At 41.9% G+C, this 23449-nt stretch overlaps 1 protein-coding gene across 2 annotated transcripts; it reads right to left on the bottom strand.

Annotated features, from left to right (window-relative positions):
- Positions 1 to 1877: 1877 nt before the first annotated feature.
- Positions 1878 to 22601, bottom strand: TECTB (tectorin beta). Of its 2 annotated transcripts, none has more exons than XM_057421076.1 (11): positions 22361 to 22601; positions 11271 to 11359; positions 9259 to 9449; positions 8710 to 8852; positions 8554 to 8626; positions 5976 to 6079; positions 5813 to 5896; positions 5489 to 5651; positions 3508 to 3577; positions 2563 to 2595; positions 1878 to 2088 (listed from the first exon to the last, which is right to left on the bottom strand). In XM_057421076.1, exons 2-11 carry the CDS (start codon positions 11344 to 11346, stop codon positions 2036 to 2038), a joined length of 990 nt encoding a protein of 329 aa, XP_057277059.1. In that variant the 5' UTR covers positions 11347 to 11359; positions 22361 to 22601; the 3' UTR covers positions 1878 to 2035. The 2 variants fall into 2 exon arrangements, with proteins under 2 accessions (XP_057277059.1, XP_057277060.1); XM_057421077.1 differs by lacking the exon at positions 22361 to 22601 and adding an exon at positions 12243 to 12440.
- Between the last annotated feature and the right edge of the window lie 848 nt (positions 22602 to 23449).

The following is a 23449-nucleotide window of genomic DNA, read 5'->3' as shown; positions in this document are numbered from 1 at the left end:
GTTATCCAGACTTGGGTTGGTGATAGGGCTTTGCCCATCCTGCAGTCACTGCTCACTGGCTGTCTGAGCCCCACTCAGCACCGTACTAACACATCCAGGAGATATACATGCCCAGAGGCTCCATCCCACGGCGAGCAGGGAGGCAGCCTGGGAATTCCCAGGCACTTTTCACAGCTGCTGCAATCCTGTAGGGTTTGTTCCAAAGCAACACTTATTGCATCATCAGGAAGAAAATTGATCAACCTAGCCAGTTCAAGGCTTTCTGCACAACATAGCTGGGATAGGAGAGTGGTGATTTAGCAAAAGAAAGGCAAAATAACAGGCTGGAGGAGAAGCTGGTGTGTTAATCTCAGCTGGCAAGGACAAGAATCCGAAGGGGTAAAGCCACCTGGCAGATGTTGAAACCTGGGGTGTTAGCGGGAGGAGGGAAGGGGAAAGGGAGGCAAAGCAGCAAATGGGGGAGAAAAACCTGCGGGGTCATTATCTCTGATCAAATATCCCGGGGTGCACAAGACGTTCGACAGGTCAGCTCCGCTTTAGAAACGTGCCACTAAGCGCTTTGAAGTGAGAGATCCGTGGTCCGCCTAGATCACACAATCCTGTCAAGAGGGTGCCCTCTGTTGTACGTAATGGCCAAACGCATGTCACCGCGACAGCGCTTTCCTGCAGGCTGTCAGGGTGGGGGTGTCTGCTGTAATCTCAGCTTCTAGACAGCTTTACTTTCCTCAGTTACTTATAAATAGGTATGGACTGAGTTTACGCCTAGAGGAGCAGAGACCTTGGAAAGGGGCGTCTGTGTGTGTCCGAAAACTGTGGCTGTAATCTATCCGTGTTCTAGCTGTGCATTACATTTTTAACAATGTGGTTTCAGAAGGAGCAGAGAGCTTAAAATCCTTAATAGGATTATTCAGGAAGGTTCCTCTCTACAAGCAATAGCAAAAATTCTATAATGTGTTTCTGCTGCAGTATGTACAGAGATACGTATACCCACTGTGTTCATTATTAGGAAGTAACAGCTGTAGTCATTCTTCCCTTTCACATTTGGAGTCCTGGAGGTTTCATGGAAAAGACTTGGGAATGTTTCTTACACTTACGAGAGTTTTATTCAATATTGATTTAGTAATTACTGGAAGTAAGGAACCTATCATCACCTTTGTTGGGAAATTGTGTCATGTCCTGATATTTCCTGCTCTTTAGAAATCATGGTTTCCATGTCTAGTGATTTCTTCTTGCTGTTTAAGAGCTGTTGTTACTCAGATACAGAGCTAACATCTCGACCCTTGCTGTATCTGACACCAGCTATGTCTTCAAACAAGTGTAAAGATCATTAGCTTGTTTTCCAACATCAGATGTTCAGATGTGCTTAATTTGCATCCAGAGCATGCAGCTATCCTGCATGTACCGAGTCTGTCCAGTCAGCAAGACATCCTACTCCTAACAGTGTTGTATGCTACTTAATCCAACCAATCAATACTGACAATGCTGAGAAGCAGGAAAGAAATATCAGGTAGAGTAATTCTGAGGACCTTCTAACTACTGCTGCATAAAAAGCACCCTTTTCTGACTGACATGTTGGGTTAGTTTTCATCTTGTTCAAAGGCTTCACAGATCAAGCTAGGACCTTGCAAGACCAGGCCTGGAGCAGAGTTTGGTACCACACTGAGACTGATGGGGAAGGGGAAACCTGAAGGTAAATTTGGTGTTAGAAATGCTGATTTTGCATGTTTCTATGTTCCTTATAGAAACAACTATGTTGTTGGCATCACAACTTTTTGAAAGGGGCCAAAGGTAGAATACAGAACCCCTGGGTTTTCACTAGTTTAAAATGCCTGCAGAAACTGGGGAGAGGCAAATCTGCTCTGGGATTCTTCAGTATGTAAGACACAAAGCTCATGGAATGTTTTATTTATCTGGTAAAATGGTGCACAAGGAATTTTTGTGACTTTCATGTTTCCTCTGTAAAATAAACATCTTTAGGAAAAAAGTCCAGGTCTAAACTGGAGTGGGGAAAAGTTGAACACAGCTGGGCCGCCTTTTATAATAAAACAGCACAAAATCCAATCACAAAGAGTAGGTGGAAGATGATATCTGCAAGAGAAACACAGACTAAATGTGAGTAGTTCCTTATCAGCTGTCCTTCACTATTCTCCTCCCGCTCCCATCAATGCCCCTAATGTGGCTTTGTCACCATACTGAGTTTTAAAAAATAGGCTTTGAAAAGCCTTTTCAAACCCTCTGCAAATAGAAATGCTTTCAGACATCTCTGTGAACCCAGCAAAACATGTTTGCTCCTTTTGGGGAAGAGGGTGTGAAAATAAGAGAAAGTAATGTTCAGTAGTGGAAGCTATTGGTATTTTATTGTCCAGAGTGAGAGATGTGCCAAAAGGAGGAAAACAAAGTGTGTAATGTTGATAAATTAAATTTGCTATTGAAATATTTCCCTTTTGGTCAAATTTACTAGATTGTTCGGCTCTTTCATCGAGCTATGAGGTTTATGTTGACAGATTCACCCAAAATCCATATTTGGGACTGATAATTTCATTGTCATGCTTTGCTACTTACCCGAGAGCGTGTAAAATCTGGATAAGGCTTTGCCTGTATAAAATAATGGGAAAAGAGAACTTTGGGATGGCATGTTTAAAAAAGGGCAAAGTGCATCAGTGTGCTTTGTAAAAGCAGAACAGATAACATTGCCCAGATTTTGAAACGCTGGATATTTCATCCTCTTGGATTTACTGTCTGAAGTTATAAAAGGATCCTCAGTTCTTTTATCTTCTAAAATTGAAGAGGTTTTATTGGTGCAACATAATAAACTGCAATAATGCTGCTGTATGTGTATTTGTGATTTTTAGATTGGTTTTCAGGTCGGTGTGGATGTAGTTGATAAACTAGTACAAAGGGCTCTAGTGAGAACGTGATGTAGGCATTCCTTGTTCCAAGGACCTGTTTCAAAGGATGTGCTGGTTCTGCAGAATTAAACCAGCTTGGGGAGAAATTCCTGGTGCCTCCAGGAGGCAACAGTTAAAGGAAACCGGCCTTGTTTTATAATGGGAAACCTAGTGGCAGTTCAATTTGTGTATCAGGAGGGATAGACATGAAGGTTAACCTACCAGAGCTATGGGCATGCTGTAGTACCAGCTCACCATGTAAAAAATCCCTTTCCTGCTGCTCGTAAGCCTGACCTCTCTCCCACTCATGCACAACCTACCAGAGCTTGTCTGGGCTGTTGCTGAGGTCAAATCCAGGTGAGTAGAGTTTACATTGCTAACTTAGTGTTTAAGTGGTTTGGCCATTGATCATTAATGCCAAATGGGTGCCTTTACTCACTTTGAGCTCTGCTGAACCCGGAGGGGACCAACTTCTGTTCAAGACTCCTGCTCCCATAGGGGCAAATGCCCTGTCAGAGGGCTTCCGCTTCCTCTGCTTGCCTCTATGCTGCAGCCACAGGTGGCTTCCAACTACATTGCTTCCCAAAGGGAGAAACACCCCAGAAACCCAATCACTTACTGCGTACAGTGATCTCCGCCATTAAAACACCTCCGGTCTGTTCCATGCGCTGCTTTCGTTTGTCGCATGTCTCAAGAGATCAGAGAGAAAGCCACGTATACCAAAAATTACTGCAAATAATTAAAAACTCCCAACCCAATTCTCATGTTCCCAACCAAAGAAATGAAATCTGTATCAATATTGCTGCATATTTCTAGAGATTTCTTTTTTCCTCCCCTGTAATTATTGTGTTTTTCTGATGGAGAGATGTGAGGAGAGTCTTTTCTGAGGATTTTGGTGCACCACAGCCATTACAGTGACTCTCGATTGTGAGACGGTAGGAAGAAGTCCAGATGGGTGCCCACTTGCTAATCACAGGTCCTCCTGGACTACCCTTTCTACCCTGCCTTCAACAAAACTCTTGTTAAGAAGGAAGTGGGGAGCTGAACTCCATCTGTTTAACCAGTGACCTCTGTGAAGGCTTCTGTTGTGGTTTATTGATAAGTGTTGCCCATTGGGTAGAAATAAGAACCACTAAAGCCTTCTATACAAATCATCTCATGTCCAGCACTAATGATGCTTGTCACAGCTGACAAGGTCTGTATTGGAGGCAGTACTCTACAGATTAAAGGTCCTTGTCTGTCCCCTGACCTTTGCAGATCTCCAGCTGTGGGCATTTTCTTTTTACAAACTCAGCATGTGGTAATTCTTGTTATGAGTTGCTTGTAAGCACAGACCCCCAGCTTGGTTCAGCCTTAATTGCAGCAGGCCACCAGCTGCATTTTTGGGCTGGAAATGGACTCAAGGGATGTTAGCCTGATTAAGCAGTTATCCTGTGCTGGAGGATGAGGAGAGAATTCCACTCTGTGTCTGAAAGGATGTGGTAGACGCTTGTCAGCACTGTCAGAAAAGCCGATATGGAGAACTGGTTTTGTGTTTTCTTTTAACTCTGGTCTGTGGCTGGATGAAAAATGAAAGAAATCTTTAAAGACAAACAAAAATCTAAGCCCAGAGGTTCTGGGGTTTTGCCCTTGAAACTTAGAATTTCCAACGATGCATATTGGTCAGTCCTGCAAGTTTTGCACAAATCTGTTTCCCTGCTTGGCACTGATGGTGGGTAATAAACTGCTATCTTAATTTGGCTCCTGGACTGAGAAAATGTTTTGAAAGAAAAGTTGGTTTCATGGGGAGTGATGCTTTCTCTTCTCCAGCAAGAAATACTTGTTGCTGAAACGACAATATGTCGGCTAAGGAGTATTGTAGGTTTTCATTTCAGGTTAAGCAAAATTCAGCTTCACTTTATAGCAATGACACATTCATTGCTTGAGAAAAAGAGCAGCGAAGCTCTGACTTAGTGAAGGAGGAAGAGAGAAGTCTTTAAAGAAATACACTTCAGTAACCCTTGCACCAGTGCTCACCTGCCCACGCTAAATAACACGCCTGTATAGCATCCCCACCTCATTCCCACCTAAGCACATAAGAACCTGCTTTTCAACCTCAGTGCCCGCTCCAGTGACAGCTTACATATTTCATGCAGAATAGCACAGCTGCAAAGCAGTAACTTACTGCAGGACAGCAAAGAGGACTTTCCCTGGGGATTACAAGGTTTTGTTTGAGTAGCAGAGGGCTTTGGGCCAGGTTCAGCCGCTGCCCCCAGGGTACCTTCAGCACCAAGATATTTGGTAAAACGGAAAAAGTTCTACTTTCTCCCCTTTTTCAGGCTTGTGTTCAACTGCAGCTGTTTGTCAGACAGGACTGTAGCCTGGGATGTTGACAAGAACTGAGGTTTTCAGTGCCTATCGCATTTCTCAATGTGTTTAAACAAGTTGCCCGGTGTTGACCCGTATGGCATGACAGGGGTCGGGGTGCACAGCTGGCCACTCAGTTTCACGCATTGTGGTGGCTCCATCTGCTGAAGCCTTGGTGCTGGCCTTGCACCTGATGTACCCTCAGGAAGGTCTTGACATCCTCTGTCTAAATTTAGCCCTGTTGTGTTTCTTACCACCGGGCAGGAGAACTTCTCACTGTCACAGATGTGTGTCTCGCAGTGCAGCCAGACCTTGGACAGCTTGGGGATGTTACGGAAGCGGAAAGCATTGAACTGGAATGTTGCTCGGCTCGTTTTCCCATTCTCATGCACCAGTATGGAGCTGTCTGTGGCACACCTGTGTTGTATATGGAGAAGCAGTGTCAGAGCCTCTGGGGTTTCAGAGAGACATCTGAGGTTCCTAATTAATGTGTTTCTCCTGATGTGAGCAAGCTTCTCTTTTGCCACTCATCCCCCAGCTTCACATTATCCTTAGGGATGGGACCCACTTGCACCTACCCCTTGGTGATCAGAGGCCAATGGATCTGGTAGAAATACTCTGAGGAGGGAGTTGCCCAGCAGTTGTTGAGAACCACTTTGAACCTGGGGAGATAAAAACCCCAGATTAGCAAGGAATGTCCTGATTGTCAGTTTATAAATTACTCCTCCTTCCCTTGCTCACCTGTCACTTAATCCCTTAGCTTCCACTCCAGAAAATATGTCAGAACCAATTTCTGATGTTTCAACGATGAAAGGGGCTTCTTTTATACTTGAAAACTTGGCATTCTTTGAAAGACAAAGGAAAGGCATCATACGTTACTAGTAACACGCAAAGCAAAGGCATAAGGAAACTTCAGACAGCTCTGGAGAGATGGTTCCCAGAAGTCTGGGTTCTCCCTACCTGCAAGCTCCAAACTCTACATCTAGTCGTAGGACCAATGCAAGCCTAAGTTGGTGTTTAAAATCCTTTTGTTAATGTTTGGCTTATAATAAGTGACAGAATTTGATGCTATTTGGGTTGTGGTATGTGTTATATCAAACCAAGGGTAGGAAGCGAGGTTGTTGCTGCTTCTGGTACACCAGAGGTGGTGGGGGAAGTGGTGGGAGAAAGACTGGAGATAAGTGTATGAAATAGGAATAGGGTTGGGAGATGGGCATGTATCAGGGAAAAGGAATGAAGGTAAACAGAAAATAGCTGACCATATGTAAAAGTTCACCACTCTGTGATATATACTTGTGGTGGCCAGCATGGTGGGAGCTGAGGGGACACAAGTGTCCAGAAAGAGCTTTGCCCGCTATAGTCATTCATCCACTGAAAAGCCAGACTGCTCAAAGAAGTGCAGCGTGCTTTACTTGGGTGAAAAAGTTTGGTTATAGATACACTGAAGTATTTACCTTAACCCTGCTGCTTTTTATTGCATAAGATCACAATGAAGCTAGTACCAAAACTACATAAAGAGTAATGCGTTTACTCATAGCACTGGTTTACTTAGTTAAATCTATACAGCAGGGTTCAGGAATATGTAGTTCTGGGGCTGTTGGACTATTGTTCCCTGCTGTGCTTGCTCAGTTACTTGGCACTGATTTTTCTTACATACCTTTCCTGCCTACACAGCAAGGTGCTCTGAGGCACTACATTATTCCCACTGCAACATCTGATAGATTGGATGCACTGAAGAAATCCTCATTTAACCAAAGATTTCTCTCAAAGGAGGGAACTTGCAGAAATACTGTCACAAAACTCATGCAGTCCTTGCTCTAAAATGAGTTGAACCTGGTATAGTGCTTCTTTTATCAAGCTATTCCACTACACTGTTTTAAGGTCCTATCTTGCTCTTCACAAGAGGTTTCAGTCTTGAAGGTCTGATTTCTGCTCAGGCTCCAGCCCCTCATGCTGCATCACAGCTCTTTGCTATTAATGGTGTGTCACAGATTAAAGGGGAGGTGAGGTGGAAGTGTTTCCACTGGGTTACGCTGTAGCTTGGGTGCTGCTTCTGGATGTGGAAATGGGCACCTGAAGAACCTGCAGTATAGCCCACTGGAGGCAGAGGGCAGTGTAGGGCAGCAGCAGAGACGAATAGCAAGGCAAAATGAATCTTTTATTTCCATTTTGCCAGAAAGGAAAAAAAAAAAAATCACTGAAATGAACCTTTTCTCCCCAGTGAAAATGTGAACAAAATAACAAAGGAATAGTATATCAGCTTTCTGAGCTTGTTCTGTACTTGTGCTCAGTGGGAAAATGGACCAGTAGAGTTCAGTCACGCCTTCCTTGACTCCTGGGAGCCCCATGGCCATTAGAACAAAACAGTCATCTGTCAAAATATTAAAGTACCAGAGATCCATTGCTCACTGTTTGTCATTTGGTTTTGCAGCCATTCTGTCAGGCGTTGACAGGAGCAGCGTGGTACCTCCCGGTTCCCGGCTGGTATTGTACTACCAGTGTGCCATATATCAGAATTCAAGACCACATGGGATTTTATGTGGCACGCAACCCTGACAAAATGTTCAGTGATCAATTGGTGCCCAAAATGTAGGCGAAAGGGGAGAGATTTCCATCTATCTGTGGTAAACAGCCCCTCTTTCTGGACTATAAATTTATCACAGTATGTTACCAGTTGTGCTACTTCTAGCTGTGCTAAAATAGAGGCTGTTCTGGTGCTTTTGGCTGTGCTTTGGTTGGAAAAATGATTCCAGGATCAGGAGCTGGTTGCTCCAGCAGCACAGCAGAATCATGGGGAGGAGAAGGATGTTTCCAAACATTGGCCTGATATGCAGGAACAAAATTTTATTGGAAACAAAATTCCAGCATGACTTTAAGATCTCTGGGGAACACAAAATATCTGTCAGGTGAGAGGGGACAAGGAAACAAACTGCAAGAGAAATGCATGGGGTTTTGCTGTGCTGATAGAGACTACGTGATAGCAGCGGTGCCTGCAGATGCATGCTGCTCTTCGAGTGGGACTACAAACAAGCCTTGCTCTTCCTTATAAAACTTGTTGGCATGTTAGAAATGTATCTTTCAGCAGAAAAATCTGCCTGATGCGGAGGGATTAAAAGAACAGCTGGCATGTGTCTGCTCTGTTCAGTTTAACTATATCCCTGTAAATCAGCAGAAACAAGGACCCCTGTAATTATCTGTTCCAGGCTAGTAATGTGCTCCATGACACATAAAAGTCAGTAGCAGCAGCCTCTTTGTCCAGCACATAGACTGAAGTCTGCGGAAAACGAAGGCGAAAAGCTGTGTGGCAAAGAGCACTTACAGAGTAGAAGTTGAGGGACAACTGACTTTCAAACGAGCCGGAGCTCCCATTCTTCACATGGATGGTGGCCACCCTGGGGACATAAGGTTTCTGTATGAGTGAGGTGTGGTGTCACCCTGAAGACAGGGTGAGGCGCACTCACACAAGAGGACATACCTTTGGTCAAAGGCAGCCTGGTTGACCAGGTAGTTGGCGTTGTATGTGCAGGTGAATGAGTAATTCACAGGCTGGCTCTTCACAATTATTGAGGAGTCATTGGAGATGATGGAGTTGTAGAAGTGATAAACAGGATTCTTGAACTGTGGATGGTGCAACAGAGAAATGTAGACAGGACTAGGTCTTTAAGGCATCAGCTTCATACTTTGAAACACGAAGACTCTATCTGGTGACATCCCCAAGGAAACATGGTTTTGTAGCTCTTTATATGCTATGCTGCCTATACATATGCCTTAATATATGTATGTATGTATGTTCTGTGTAATACAGGTCTAACTGGGTTGCTAACACACTAACTACTACTACAAAGCCTACCGGTATTTTGCCCTTAGATTCAAAGCAAAAGTGTTTGATTCTTCCTTCTCCCTGATACTGCAGTTTGCATCCTCCTTCCATCAATACTACTTGAAGCTGAAGCAAACAGGACTCTCAAGTGAGTCCAGCTGATTTCTGAGTCCGGCTTAGAAATGTGCATCTTGATAATCTTACCTCTGACTGTGTCCCACAGTATGATTTGTTTTTAGGTGACAAGTCTGGGATTGTGAATTGGTAATACCCTGAATCGTGGATTCCATTGTAGCAAATGCCTCCAAGTGCGAGCTGATTAACCTCCCATCCGTAAGGACACTCCGGAATTTTGGTAATGATGGTTTTAGGATAGCAGTATACCAGAATTACATCTGAAAGGAAAATATGCCTAGAGTGATATTCAGCAGTGGTTTTCTTTCAAATAGATGAGTCTGCATACCTGCTTTCCATTGGGATTAAGCATCCATGAGCAGGGGTGTGTGCTGAAAGGTCCCCTAATGTGAGTAACTTTTGTTACACAAAATTGACCTTTGGATTGTTAAATTCTGTCCTTTTTGGATGAGTTTGGGCTTTGCCTTCTAATCAATGCAGAACTTCTGTAAATTTTGTACCTTTCTGGAATAGCTGATTGAGGAACAGGACTCTGCTAAGGAGTCTGACATGAAAAATGGTTGCACAGATTAGTTTATGCTGAAGAGCTGGCTTCTGCAATGATACCAACTCTGTAAAAATAATACTGGTGAAGTTGTTTGCTAGGTAGATCTGCACCTTTCTGTAGTGGTGTTAGATCTAGGCCATGATAGATATTCTGCCCTTTCTCTCCTTGCACTAGCATTGCAGCACCAGCACAAAATGGAGTTTTACAATCCTCAAGTTAAAAGCCTACATCCAAAAAGGAACCAAAAAGCCTAGCCCTGTTAATGGCAATAATAAATGCATTGAAAAGCCTAGCCCTGTTACTAGCAATATTAAATGAACTGAAATCCTAGCACTGTTAACAGTGATGGCTGATAGCAGTGCAATGTATTTCCAAACATGGTGACTACTAATAGAACCATGAATATTGAACATTGCAACTTATAGCAGAATTGGATGTTTTTCAAAGAGAATCATGCAGTGTGAATTTGAATGTCTGATGGGAATTAAAAGGGCAAATACTGGCTAACCATTAGTGACCTGAAAACTGAGAAAGACTTCCAATTACTACAGTTACAAAAAAGACACCCTGCCTGGAATTAACCAATTATTTCTTTTAAAGCCCGTCAAAGTCTCACTTTTATCATAAAAGCCTCATTTTGCAGCCTTTCCATGTCTGTTAGGGAATGCTCGGGGAAGGACAACTAGGGATCTTATCAACTTGCTCCTTTAGGTCAACAAACTTCAGCACACGCAGGCTGGCTCTGCTTGAGTTGATGGGCACATCTGCAACACTGGTGACTTCACAGCTATGAAAATTCCTGCAGTTCAGAGAAACTGCTTGTGTAAATGAAGGTACCTAAATAAGTGGCCAGAGGGCCAAATAGTTCAGATACACCATGAAATTACTGACAGTAGTCTGACATCAGTCATGCACATACAAAGCAAAAACTCTATATTGAGCCATACTCCAGCACATTTCTAAAGCACATTTGTTAATTGTAGTAAATTCTATATTACAGGTCTTGCACAAGATCATTTGTGTTTCTAGGCAGAAATCAGTGTGCAATTAAAGCCTTAACTTCAATGTGTTTTTTTCTCATGTAATACAGCAGTGTGGTTCAGCACTTCAGCCCAGCAGATTCATTCACCACTAGCCATCTGATTGCAGTCAGTGGGACTAAAGCCCAGCTTGTGCATAAAAGATCTTCTGCATTTAGCCTGTGCTATTGGAGATAATTTCTAATTGCTGGTTTCTTTGCCAGTTTATACCTGAATTTTTCTTCTGATTAACTTCATCGCACTATAATTATTGCACAGAGTTAAGCATCCTGTTAAGCAATTCTCTGTGGGCTAGGACTTTAACGGTACATGCTTTACTATGCTAGCTAAAAGCAGATCAATAAAAGAAATGTAAGGATTAGCTCTCCAGAACCAACAGCTTAACTTTCTGAAGAAAAACATTTCCACTTTTACATAGAAAAAAAAACAACAAAACCCAACCCTTTGGCATCTTAATTATAAGAGAAGATCATAGGAGACTTAAGTTATTTTACCTGCTTTATTTGGACTGCAAGGCCCCGCAAGAGCTTGAGCCAAGATGACCAGCAGATAAATAGTAAGAGTCAACATTTCTTGCAATGATCTGAGGACACAGGGAATAAAAGCTGAAATTGTTTCCAAAACTGGAAATAAAAATAATGCATTGACTGCAGACCTGAAGCTGCAGCTACTCTTAAACATGTTCTTGCAGAGAGAAACAAATAACATTAGTGATAGTCTGTCGCCCAACGTAATTGCATCTTACAGGATAAATGCTTCCAAGACCATTATTAGTGCTGTGACAGTTTTACTATTTCAGTTTAGTCGTGGCTTTCGATTATTCTAGCTTTTATTTGTTCTTGTAAAGAGATGAAACCCAAAGCGTTAATATAACCAAATGAAACTGAAACTATGGGAGCTGACCAAGAGAGAATAGAAATTACTAGAAGAAATATGATGCAATAACACACATCTTGTGCTTATAAATTAAATGCTGACACTGCTCTCTTTGGTGACGGCTATCCTGATGTATACAACCTTAAGACCATGAGCTCAGTTTTGGTAAATTATACATTTTCTCCTTGACTGCTAAATGCTGAGGGTTTAGGAAAACATACACACCAGTAATTTACATTTCCACTTCAGGCCTTAAACCCACAAGCTGTTCCCACAGGAAGAAAGAAGCACGTACAGCCTGTGGGACTGGGACGTGAGCTCTCACGTCTTCCTTTTGTAGACACTCTTCAGTGTCTGTCCTTACATACACATCACTAAGCAGACTGTCAGAAGTAACAAATGTTATCTAGGCAAAGACAAAAAAGTCTTCCTGATTTAAGTATTTCCAACAAAACAAAAATCAGTTTCAACATTTTCACTCAGCCTCTATTTAAAGAAACGCATTTAAGAAAAAGCTCATACAATACATTTCAGTGACAATTCCTTCTAACGATAATCCTATGCACTATATAAGAAATTAAATATTATACGTACGAGGCAAGAAGGGGCTAAGTATTTCAGATTTTCATCCCGGTCTTATTCCAATAGCTGCGCTCTCAGCTCTTCCCAATATGTCCCCTTTCAAATGAACCCAGCTGGTGTTATCTTCTCTTTATATAAGCAATCTTGTAAAAGGAGCCCATCTCTGGGTTAAATCTCAACCCGCCAGTATTGTCCAGTGTGGCAGGAAAAAAAAGAAGAGTTATAGAAAAGCAGTTCTTTTCCCCTAGATGGGACTGTCCTGCTGCTACTTGATTTTTAGAAGTAGTTTCTATGGTGGCTTTTTTTAGGTCTTGAATGTAGTTGAACAGAAACCTGACGAAGGTTTATAACTTACACAACATCTTCGGTTTACAAGTTAATTAGGAAAATGTAGAATTTCTGCGGAGGTGAAGCCACAGCTGCTCTCTAGAATTCAGTGAAAAGGTATTCATAGGAATTAGATGCTTGTCTTGAATGGCTTATTAACGATGGCAACCTCTTGTGCCATGCAAATGGACAAAAGTAATTTCAACAGATCACATTTGGGGTTGTTTTGGGGTTTTTTACTTATTTTTTCTAAAAGTAAACAGGCATGTAATCTGAGTTTATGTAGGATATTCCATAAACCTGAGTATTATACTGTATAACTATAGTACCCAATACTAACTGCATACAAGACTATGTAACATACATTAAATATTGCAATACAGAATGTGTACAATTCACCACTGCACATAAAACTAAAACAAATTTGCTCTTCACATGACCATCAGTCATGTGGTTGCTGTATGACAGTCTTGGTCAGCTAGTAAGATATTTTGGCAACCTACTACATGATGCTCGTGTTATCTTTTAGTGATAGGTTAAGGACTTGGTTGTGCTGCTGCTATTTTACATGCCTGCATAAAAAACATGAGTTGTAAATACTTGACCCATAAACTGGCACAGGCTCAACTTTGGGCATGTGTGCCCAAATTCAGGTGGTGTTGAGCTACTTATGCTTTGATACCAGTTTGGAGTCACAAAACACAGAGGATCTCACTGACCTTGCCTATGGGACCCAGTCCTGTGGGGCTCCTCAGAGATGGTTTGGTGTCTACTTCTGTGGAGAGACTCATTCTGCCTCATCCATGGCAGTGGTTTGGTGTGGGTCTGCCTTCACTCAAGTATGTAGGGGTTATGCAGTGGTAAAGCAGTTGTCTGGAGTTTTTGAAGGAGGAGGGCATGGGGTGGAAGAACACAGTGGCCTTGACCTTAACCTGAAATGCTAGACAGTGTGTTTTCAGCTCTCCTGTGGGTGAGAGATTTATGGATGTACTTTCAAGAGAGCATTCACTACAAGGAGTATCTCAAGCCAGATGGCATTAGCAAAGCATGGCTATGACTACAACATGAACTAGTAGTAACGGATGCTAGCTGTCTCCAGAGATGATGGTATGCAGGTGAATCTACAATGAAAATGTTTAAAAGTAATTAGGGTGACTTCTGCTTCTTGCAAACTGATCAAAAGCCCTAAGGAAAGGTTGAAAAGCCTATAAATTTCTGTGTTTAGTTTCAAATAATAAGCCTGATCCTAGACCCAAAGCTTCATAATTTGCAATACAGAGCACATAATAGGTTACTCTCACTATTCCTGTGAGCCAAGTCCTGCAAGCCATCACATTCTGATTTAAATGAGATTAGTTAAAGGTGTACACACAGACAAAATCCTTCGGCCAGGGTTTGTTATTTTAATTAAATTAAAGAATAATCCACTAAACAAGAACCAAAGCTCATAACTGATTTGGTGTGACTGAATTAGGGATTAACCTCAATAGAAATCCTAAAATAAGGAAGGTTTAACTCTAGGTATCTCTGGTTTTAGCCTCAACCCTAAATCCTGCAGGCATGGAAGCCCAGATTTGATTTCCTAAAACCAACTCTGAATATATACTGTGTGTATACACTGAATATATGATGTACGTATATTCACTTATTTTTGTCTTTGTGTGTGCGTGTATTTGGTCTGGAACTAGAACACAGGGTCTTGTGAGACATTATGACCCACCCTATTATCAAGCATATATATAGGTCAGAAAGAAGGAGAGGCTTGCAGGAGAAAGTTTGTGACTTTGGCCATGAGAAAGGCCTTATGACCCTGTACAAACTGATTTTTCAAGCTCAAGGGATCACATTCAGCCCTGGGGTTGGACTTGGTCTCGCAGGTCTGCCCACACAGGGCTGATTTGGAGCATAAGATATATGGCTAGTCTTGATTTGGCATAGTGTAGATGCCTTGCTAAAAATTACATAAGTGCTCAAGCTCGCCATAGCATTAACACAGCACTTGAAAGACAAATTGTCTTTGTTCTGATGATATTTAGCGAATACTGTAATTAAGTTATCATTGGTGTAATGCTACAGGTTTCAGTGGAATTACAAGATGGAGCTAGTCCCATAATTTGTGAAAGAAAATGAATCTCTCACTATCTTCTCACAGGAAAGCAATCTCCATGTACATGATATCCCTTCTAAAAGCGGTGAAAGGTAGAAAACCAAATGAAATCCATGAAACAAATTTGGCAGAAGTACCAGCTGGTGTATAGTAGTTTCCATTTGCATAAGAAACAAGCACAAAATGTACCTAAGCCAACCATTATTTGATACCTGCTCTGATCAAAGGTGAAGGCTTGGGGAAGGGTTAGGTTTCTTTCAGTAATTGCACACATAGAAAAAGGAAAGCCATTAAATTGCAAAGCAGACCATTGAGGATTGTTGTATTTTCCCCACTCTTTCCAAGCTCACTGAATAATCTCAGCAATCTAAGTACCTGTAAAGATTTTGACAAAGAGCAAATGAAGGCCTTATTGTGAATTTCACCTACAAGGGCAGCTTGTCTCCCCCGCTTTGTTCCTCACATTGTGATGGAAAGCTGTGTGAGTATCTGCTGTCTGATTCTTACATGACGAAAACGAGGTTCTGCTGTTTGAATCTGCAAGGGATATTGTGGCATCCAATTTTCATTGTTTTGGGTAAAACAATAAACCTGAAGAGCCCTTTAGCTATATGGAAGGACTTTATGGGATAATGAGGATCAATGGAGCAGCTAGTTGATTCCAGGAGTGAGATCTGGTGACACTCACCTAGAGGCTGTAATGTACTGATGATCGCGTTTCCAACCACGCACCGAAACCTGGCATACTTGGTTTTGTCTGACATAAGGAGTGTCTTTATCCCACAGGCATGGAGACATCCACGCCAGGTCTGGAAGTGTGGTGACTGCATTTGTATTGAGCCTTATCTGAGTTAATGGGTCTTATTGGAAATGCAGCATTATGCTGGTACAGTCAAACTTGTCCTGGATCTGAAGTCTCCAGTGAGCTGTGCTGTGTAGATTCGTTGCCTCAAGTCATAAATACCGTACGGATTTCAGCATCATTTTGCCTCTTATAGAATAAATACCATTCCAATAGTTAGTTGTTCATGGCACATGGTTGGTCACTCACTTCAGCACATGATTGAGTCACCAGCCCTGGAAGTATTTAAAAGGCGCCTGGATGCGGCACTTAAGGACATAGTTTAGTGGTGAACTTGTCAGTGTTAGTTTTACGGTTGGACTCAATCTTAAAGGTCTTTTCCAACCTAAATGATTTAGTGATTCTATTCTGTGATGTTTCAGCCTTGTGAGCAGGTGATAGAACTGTCCATATGCATACAAGAGCATCGGGGGTCCACAGATACCCTGCACCGTAAGTCCACAGGTGGCTGACATTCTTAGTAAGTGCACAAAACAAACCAGGAGCAGGAAAAACCAGAGGAAATTGTGTTTGTGGTAGAGGGAGTCACATAAAAATTAGAGGTGAGGGTTCAGGCCACCGGAAGAGATAATCTTCTGCTCTAAACTTGCTCATGCATCACCTGCCTGTCTGTGTAACTACATGGCACTGAATCATTCCCAGCAATCACCTGCACCCACATGCTTGGTGAGACAGTGCTGCTGTTGGTACATGCTCTACCTGGTGAAGAAGCACACTTTCAACTGAAGAAGCATTCTGCTTCTGATATTTCTGCTGTCCAACACATTCACACAGACATTTACAACAGCAAATCTTGCTGAGCACAGAAATGTGGCTGAAATAAACAATCATATTTCATGTTCATTTGAAAGCCTGATCCTGTTGTTGTTTAGCTTTACCAGTGTGCTCCGAGTAACATTCTTTGGAAGCTTTTCCAGCAAAGTTTTATCTGGAGTTCACTACTATTGGAAGAAAACATCAACTTCCAGCTGAGTTTCCTTGAAGCTTTTGTGTGGGTAAGTGTTTTATTTGGCTTTTAGTTTTATGGGCTGTATTGGAGCTAGCTAGTTATGCAGGATAAGGATTTTGGGCTTGATTTAATAAAGGCATGAGACATGTAAAACAGGTCACGCAAGACTGGAACTGGTGACTCTACACAGGTCAGCTGAGACCACAGTCTGCTGCCATTTGGAGATGCTTAAACTTGCCAGGCACTTGATTCATTTGCCTAGGCAAGGTATGTATTACATTAACAGGTGCTGTAAGGTGGCCAAGATATTTGCATCTGAGACACAGGACCTCTAGGAGACTAGGAGGCTTGGAGTGGGATCTGGTGGCCAGATAGGATACTCAAGGACATCTTAAATGGCATTAGATGTCTGTGGACATCTGAATGGAGACCAGCCAGGCACACTGCTCTGGTTGGCTTGACATTCATTTTCTGTTTGCTTTGGAAGTCTAAGCACCCCTGAATGCTCTGCGGCACACATGCCTGAGCCTGCTCCACTTGGCACAGCACCCTCAAATTATTCACCGAGTACCCAAGGCTAGCTTCTAGATGTTAGAGCACTTCTGGGGAAAGACAGCTTTCAACTCAACAGGCAAGGAGAATAAAATCCGGGTCTCCCAAAGCCCTGGGCAAGGGCTCTGACCTCCAGGCCTGTCTCTTCCAGATGTCCTTTGAAGAGAGCATGGCTGCTGGGCTCAGCTGTAATCAGCACTGCTGTCCCGTGGGGTATGTGCCATAGCAGAACTGCAAGTATTTTCTGTTGAGAATATGTGGATTAAGGGTTTTGTAGTGGAATTATGCTGCTGGAATCGCCTGAATGTGGCCTAAACGGCTTCCAGGTTTGCTTAAGTGCTTTTTTGGATCTCAACCATGCTGCCCTGTATAACACCTTGTAAGCTTTTTAGTTCTTATTATCTCAACAACAGGTCTTGATCTCTTGGCAGTGTGGGGTGGGAGGATGCAGTGGAGGATTTTAAGAGGAAGGTGAGAAAGAAGGTAGAATGGACTCTTTGCGTCATTCTTTAGTTTAATCTTCTCAGGTTTGCAGCTGGCTCTGACCCAATAACCATTGCTCTTCTTGCTTCAGCAATGCTCTCTTTTCTGGATGCTATCCCACTAGTGCTGGGAAGGTTGCAGTAAACTGATGTGTCCCAGCTTAGGTTGCAGTATGTCACAACAACTTTGAAAGAGCGTGTAGCAGCTGCCTGATTCCTGGCCATGATGCGCTGGCCATAAATAATGCTGCTCACCTGACCTACATGCTTTGCTACAGAAAAGCTGACAAGGAAAAGGACTGCAGTGCAGTGAGACTTTAAAAATATATTAAAGGCAAATTTCACCTCTGGTGTCCCTCAGTAGCAGTTCCATTGAGCACTGAGGAACTGAGCCTGAATGTATGTTGCTTATTTTAAAAATAGGATTAAGTAAGAAAAAAAAACAAACAAAAAATAAGGAAAAATGCAGAGGCAGTGATAAAGAAATTTCAGAAGCAGGAGGAATGTCAGAATTACAACAAAGAACTTGATTTCTGCCTATCTTGGAAGCGCCTCCACCTATTCACATTCCCAAGCCTACAAACCTTTCCTCAGATTTACAATCCACATTGCACTGGGAGTCTGGAGTATTCCTGCTCCCTCTCTAACACCTCTACCCTTAACTGAGCTGCAGAACCTGTCTCCAACTCCCTGGTGGTCTGAGACGGCTGAATTATAAACCTGCTTGGTGGATCTGGATAGGGTTGCATAAAGGGAGGACTGGTAAAAATCTGATTCTAGAAGTCTTCACTGTAATTCCCATCCTTTGAAGAGTTACGATCCATTCATTTTCCCTATGAAATAATCCCTCAGTACCTGTAGTGCTGCCCTCTCAAATCCGCACTTCTGCTTTAATCAGCTGCTGATTAAAATCACAGTTCTGGTTTCCCAAGCTACATAATCCTGCTAGTTCATTCTTAGACCTACTTTTCCTAGCACACTGTATCCATTATACCAGTGTTGTCCCCAGTTTTAAAAGTTTGTGATTTTTCAGCAGTCTGATAGCATTCTGCTTGGAGACAGTCTCTCTTGCCATGAAAAGGATCTGTTTGTTACACAGAATTACGTGGTTTTGAGAGCTACACGTATCAAACTTAACTGTATTAATTACCTTGTGCTGTGTTTGTAAAGTGGTCATAATAATGCTTATCACAGTTTTAGTACTGCTATCTCTGTCGTTCAGATAGTGGAACTGAGCTACAGAAAGGCAAAGCCCAGTGTAGGGTTCTTGAGCTGGCCATGCTGCTCTTATTTCCCCTATGTCACTGTAAGCAGCTTGGAGGAAAAGCTGTCCAAGCAAACTCTGGATGGGTTTGTCCTCTGAGTAAGAAAAGCTTTCTGGGATGCTGCAGGACTATTGCCTGGACTGTCAGACCGTGCCTTCCAGATCAGGGGCCTTCCATTTTACCACCCAAAGTAGTAAACTGCCCTGCTTGTCAGCCTGTCAGCTTACCACTCACACTGGCCTTATGGCTTATTAATGATTTGATGACTCACAATCCATCACCAGTTTTGTTTCTCAGTGGATTTTCCTTTTCTTATGCCATAAACAAAGTTTTTCTTCCCACTTTGTTAAGACATAGCCTTTAATTCATCCAACCTCCAAAAAGTTCACTAAGACTTCCCATAGATAACGGGTAAAATTTCAGTTAAAGATAAGTTAAAGGATATAGTTCTCTTCAAACTGCACCAACATGCTCACGATGATATACAATGATATGATTCTTTCCATTCAACATGTTTTATAGCAGTAGAGAGAGGTTACAGGCTGCATGTAGTGGGATGAAGCAGAGCAATCAAGTCTAGAGGCCTCAGGCACTCAGGTATTCCTTTATTTGTTTCTTTATGACTCAACCAACGACAAATAAAAGCCAGATCTTTCTATTTTAATAGGCTGTTTGAAGATAGATTATAATAGAATCAGTGAAACACCAAATGTAAGAGATGGCTGTGTTACTGCCCATATACAGCTCTTCAGAGATTTCTTCCAGGCTTCCTCTGATAACCAAGTTTGAGAAAGTTGATGCCTTTGCTTTTTCTTCTGCTGGGCTGTAGCTGATGTTGCACTGATTTGCTCAAAATCAATCTGACCATCTGGTATGGTGATCATAAGTACTATTTGCTAGCTTTAAAAATGACAGTTTCTGTCTCCTATTGTGGCTCACTAATGGGATCAAGTATGCACTCTGCAGAAAGCGATCATTTCAAGTTAGCTGAACAGAACATTGTGGTCATCTGCAAAATGCTTGCAATTATAATATAGAGTGGCATTCATATAATATGTCCTGTAAGCTATTCCAGAAGTATGACACTGCAGTTCTCTCCTATGAAAATCCCTCAGGATTACCTGATTACCTTCCAAGGATTTATAGAGTTGCACTCCTCAGAAACCCACTACAGCTCCAAATACTCAATTCTCAAAGACAGATTGTTCTGAAGACTCTAGACTGATGATGTTATTAATGATGCAGCAGGCTCTGCTGCTGTTTGTTTAGCTAAAATTAGAAGTTGACCCTATGTTCCTGAATTAATTTACAGGCAAAAACACAAGTTACCAATTCTGATGATTTTTATGGAATTACAGACTCTACAGACAAAGCTTAAAAAGGTATCTTCCCTGAACTGTGTCAGTTCTTCTGTCATTTTGAAATGAAAAGCGACTGGGCTAATTGATACGTATGAACAATAACCCCTGAGCAATTTCCAAGGTAACTCCTTATCATGCTGTGTCGGACATCTATGGATAAGATTCTGAAAGCTTGTTTTAAATGCTTGAAAACAGCTGGATAAATTCAATGAGTGTTAACTGGACAGACCTTGGTCTATTGGCTGCTTGGCTGTACTAAAAGCATATAAAGTTGAAGAGCTATTCTTTGCATCTCTGAATGGTCTTGATAGCTAAAAAAATTAGTAAAAAGAACAGGGAGTGCTGATCTTTGACAGCAATAGCTGGTCAAGATACATTAGTGATATTTCAGAAAGTATGTAAGGTTTAAAGTGCTGAACTTGAAACACTGGGAAATGGTCTGTTTTCACAGGCTTTTCCTTAATATCAGTTTTGGGTTTTCTCAGTGGGCTTCAAAGCAACATATACCAAAATCAATATCCAGTTCTGAAAATATAAACTGATATTAGAATATTCAGATACGCCTTGCTGGAAACCTTATGGTTTCCAACCAAATGTAGTTGACATGCACGCACCCTACATCTAATTCTGGGGCGGGGTGGCATGGTATTATTTCAGGTAAATAAGTGAATATGAAGGTACGTAAGATACAGCAAAGATGATATTTTCTACGTTTGCAATACCTTTAATTCCAGTCTTTCAGGTATCTTTAAAAGATTTTTCTCCAGACACCAACTGGCCAGGAGATGGTGTCAGTGGTGTACTTATAAAGAGACAACGCATGACAAAGAAAAGCAAAGTGACTCACACACTCATATGAACTCTGGTAAAGACATCTCACCCTCCTCTAAGAGCGGCTCCATCTCTTGGGCCTTTCATTGGACTGTTCTGATTATTTCCATTATTAATAATAATTATTGTTTAGCGTTGCTGTTTCAATATCACAAGCAAGCAATGATATGAAGGCAAACATAATTCCCTTGAATCATTTGGGATACATTAATTACCTACTTCATTACCTAATAATTTATTATCAGGTAATTCAAAATAGAATAAACCAAAGCTTACATCCCTCAGGAATAGCAGATGTGAGTGAAATAAATTCAGTCATCCAGACATTTTTGACTTCTCTTCTAAGCTTTAATCTGTGGCTAGTAATAGGTAGTTTGGAAAAATGCTCCTCTCCAGAACAACAAATGCCACATGTCGTTCTGGGCAGCCTGATCTAGTTGAAGATGTCCCTTTTCATTGCAAGGGGGTTGGACTAGATGACCTTTGAAGGTCCCTTCCAACCCAAAATATTCTATGATTCAATGTTCCCTTCCTCCTTCAATTCCTGTCAGAAGCCAACTCAGCTGAGATCCCCAGTTGCAGAGAGACCTCAAACCTTTCAGCCTCCTTTTCTATCACCATTGTTGATCCCCCATTTCTTCACTTTCTAGTCTTCATTTTCCTGCTGTAGTTGCAATCATTACCGTCTGTCCAATACGCCACTAAAACCACGTCTGCAGTAACGTAATGCCACCTTCTGGTGTGGTGGGCTGGCTTCTCACCCTCACACCTCCTTTATTGTTTCCTCTCTCACCAGCCTTCTGTTCAGTTATCACTTTCATTGAGCTCACTGATGAGCTCAATTGAGTAAACGCAATTGAAATGGAAAATACCTCAAGTTGAGTAAACACTGATGCTCACAGGGTCTCCTTCACTTCATGACTTTGTCTATGCTACTTCTTAAATAAGCTTGTGAGATTATCATCGTAAATCTTTCCTTCCAGCACTCCCTCACTTTGTGCAAGGTTGCAGTATTGCTTTCCTGATTGCTTTTCCACCTCTGCTCCTCTCACTGGGAGTATGCCATCAGCCAGGAAAGGCTCTGTGAGCAAGGAAACAGTAGTTGGTATTGGGCAGTCGATGGTGGTCAGCTAACACAGCTCCTTGGCACTAGGCTGTTGCTATGACCCCAGGTTATTCATGCACTGTTTTGCACTTTATCAGCTACTTTAATCATTACCAAAGAGAAGGAAACAAAGGCTCTTGTACTTCGTGTGTTACTGTGCAGTCATAGCTAGCGTGGAGCCTTTAGTCTCAGCCTATGCTCTCTTGAAGTGATGAGGCCAGGTACAGCCTGAGTTTGCTGCTCAGAGGCCCCAGAAACAAAAAGGAGAAACAGGGAAAACAGTACCTTGATATTTCATTGCTCTGCCTTCTTCAGGGAGGTTTCCACAGCTTCGTGTGCAAGGGAACCTGCCCCAGCCTTCCCCAATGCATGGACTGTGCTTGCCTCTGACTTTGCACAGATCACACAAAAAGGGGCAGCTCCTCTTGTCCTCTTATTTCTTGTCTGTCCATGCTAAAGCTGGGGGCATCCTAATATAGTTCTTGTGCAGGGATATGCCTTGATACTTGTATCTAAATGGCTTTGTTATCTACAATGGTTATTATCTTTCAGATTTAACATACTGGACAAAGTGTCCTAGATGGCCTGGGAAAAGAGCCATCAGGAGTAAAGGCCACTGAAATCAATCATGCTGGTGATTTATTTATGTGGTTGAGTACTGTGACGGTAATAGCTGTTTCTGCTTGGCCAGTAGGCTCTAAATTTGAAGATATTTTTTAAAATTACATAGCTATTCCAACCAAAACTTCCTGTTTATTGTCAAATATCTTAACTCTAGGGGCACTTGGCATCTAAATACCTCTAAAAATGGATCCAAGTGATTGAGATGGCTAATTTATATTTTCAAACTGAGTTCTTTAGGAGTCTAAATCTAGTAATTTTTCAGGATTGCTAAACTAATGGTCCTCTTTCCACTGTTGTTGAGCATTGGAAGCTTCTGCATCTATGTTTGCCAAATAAATCTATTGCTCTTCAAATTTCACATAGAACAGCTTTTTTAAAAATAAATCCTATCTATCACAAAATACTTTTTCTTATGAAGCTGCTTTGCCTGCAGTAAGACTATTTTACAGTGAGGCTGGTGAGCCCACCACATGTTCTTCAAATTGGTCTTCGTCCTGCAAATACAGAGAGCCTCCATCATTTCTGAGTGCAACTTGGATTCATTGCCCTGAGACTACTGCAGAAAGGATCATTCAGAAAAGCAATGTAGACCCTGAAGATGATGTGTTGCCCTTGCGTTATTTAAAAATGAGAACTGGTAAGGAGATAATGCTCAATTCTGTCAGGAGAATATGTTTATAGGATATATCAATATTTCTCTAGAGTTCATCATTTCAACTTTTCATCTAACTTCTGCAGAGAATGAATGTG

The sequence above is a fragment of the Pezoporus wallicus genome, unplaced genomic scaffold (genome assembly GCF_028554395.1).
Source record: "Pezoporus wallicus isolate ANWC-B61680 ecotype Strahan unplaced genomic scaffold, APGP_CSIRO_Pwel_v1 contig_3365, whole genome shotgun sequence".
In the NCBI taxonomy this organism is placed as follows: Eukaryota; Metazoa; Chordata; class Aves; order Psittaciformes; family Psittacidae; genus Pezoporus; species Pezoporus wallicus.
Note: the sequence above shows the minus strand (reverse complement) of the source record. Positions and strands in the feature narration are given on the sequence as shown.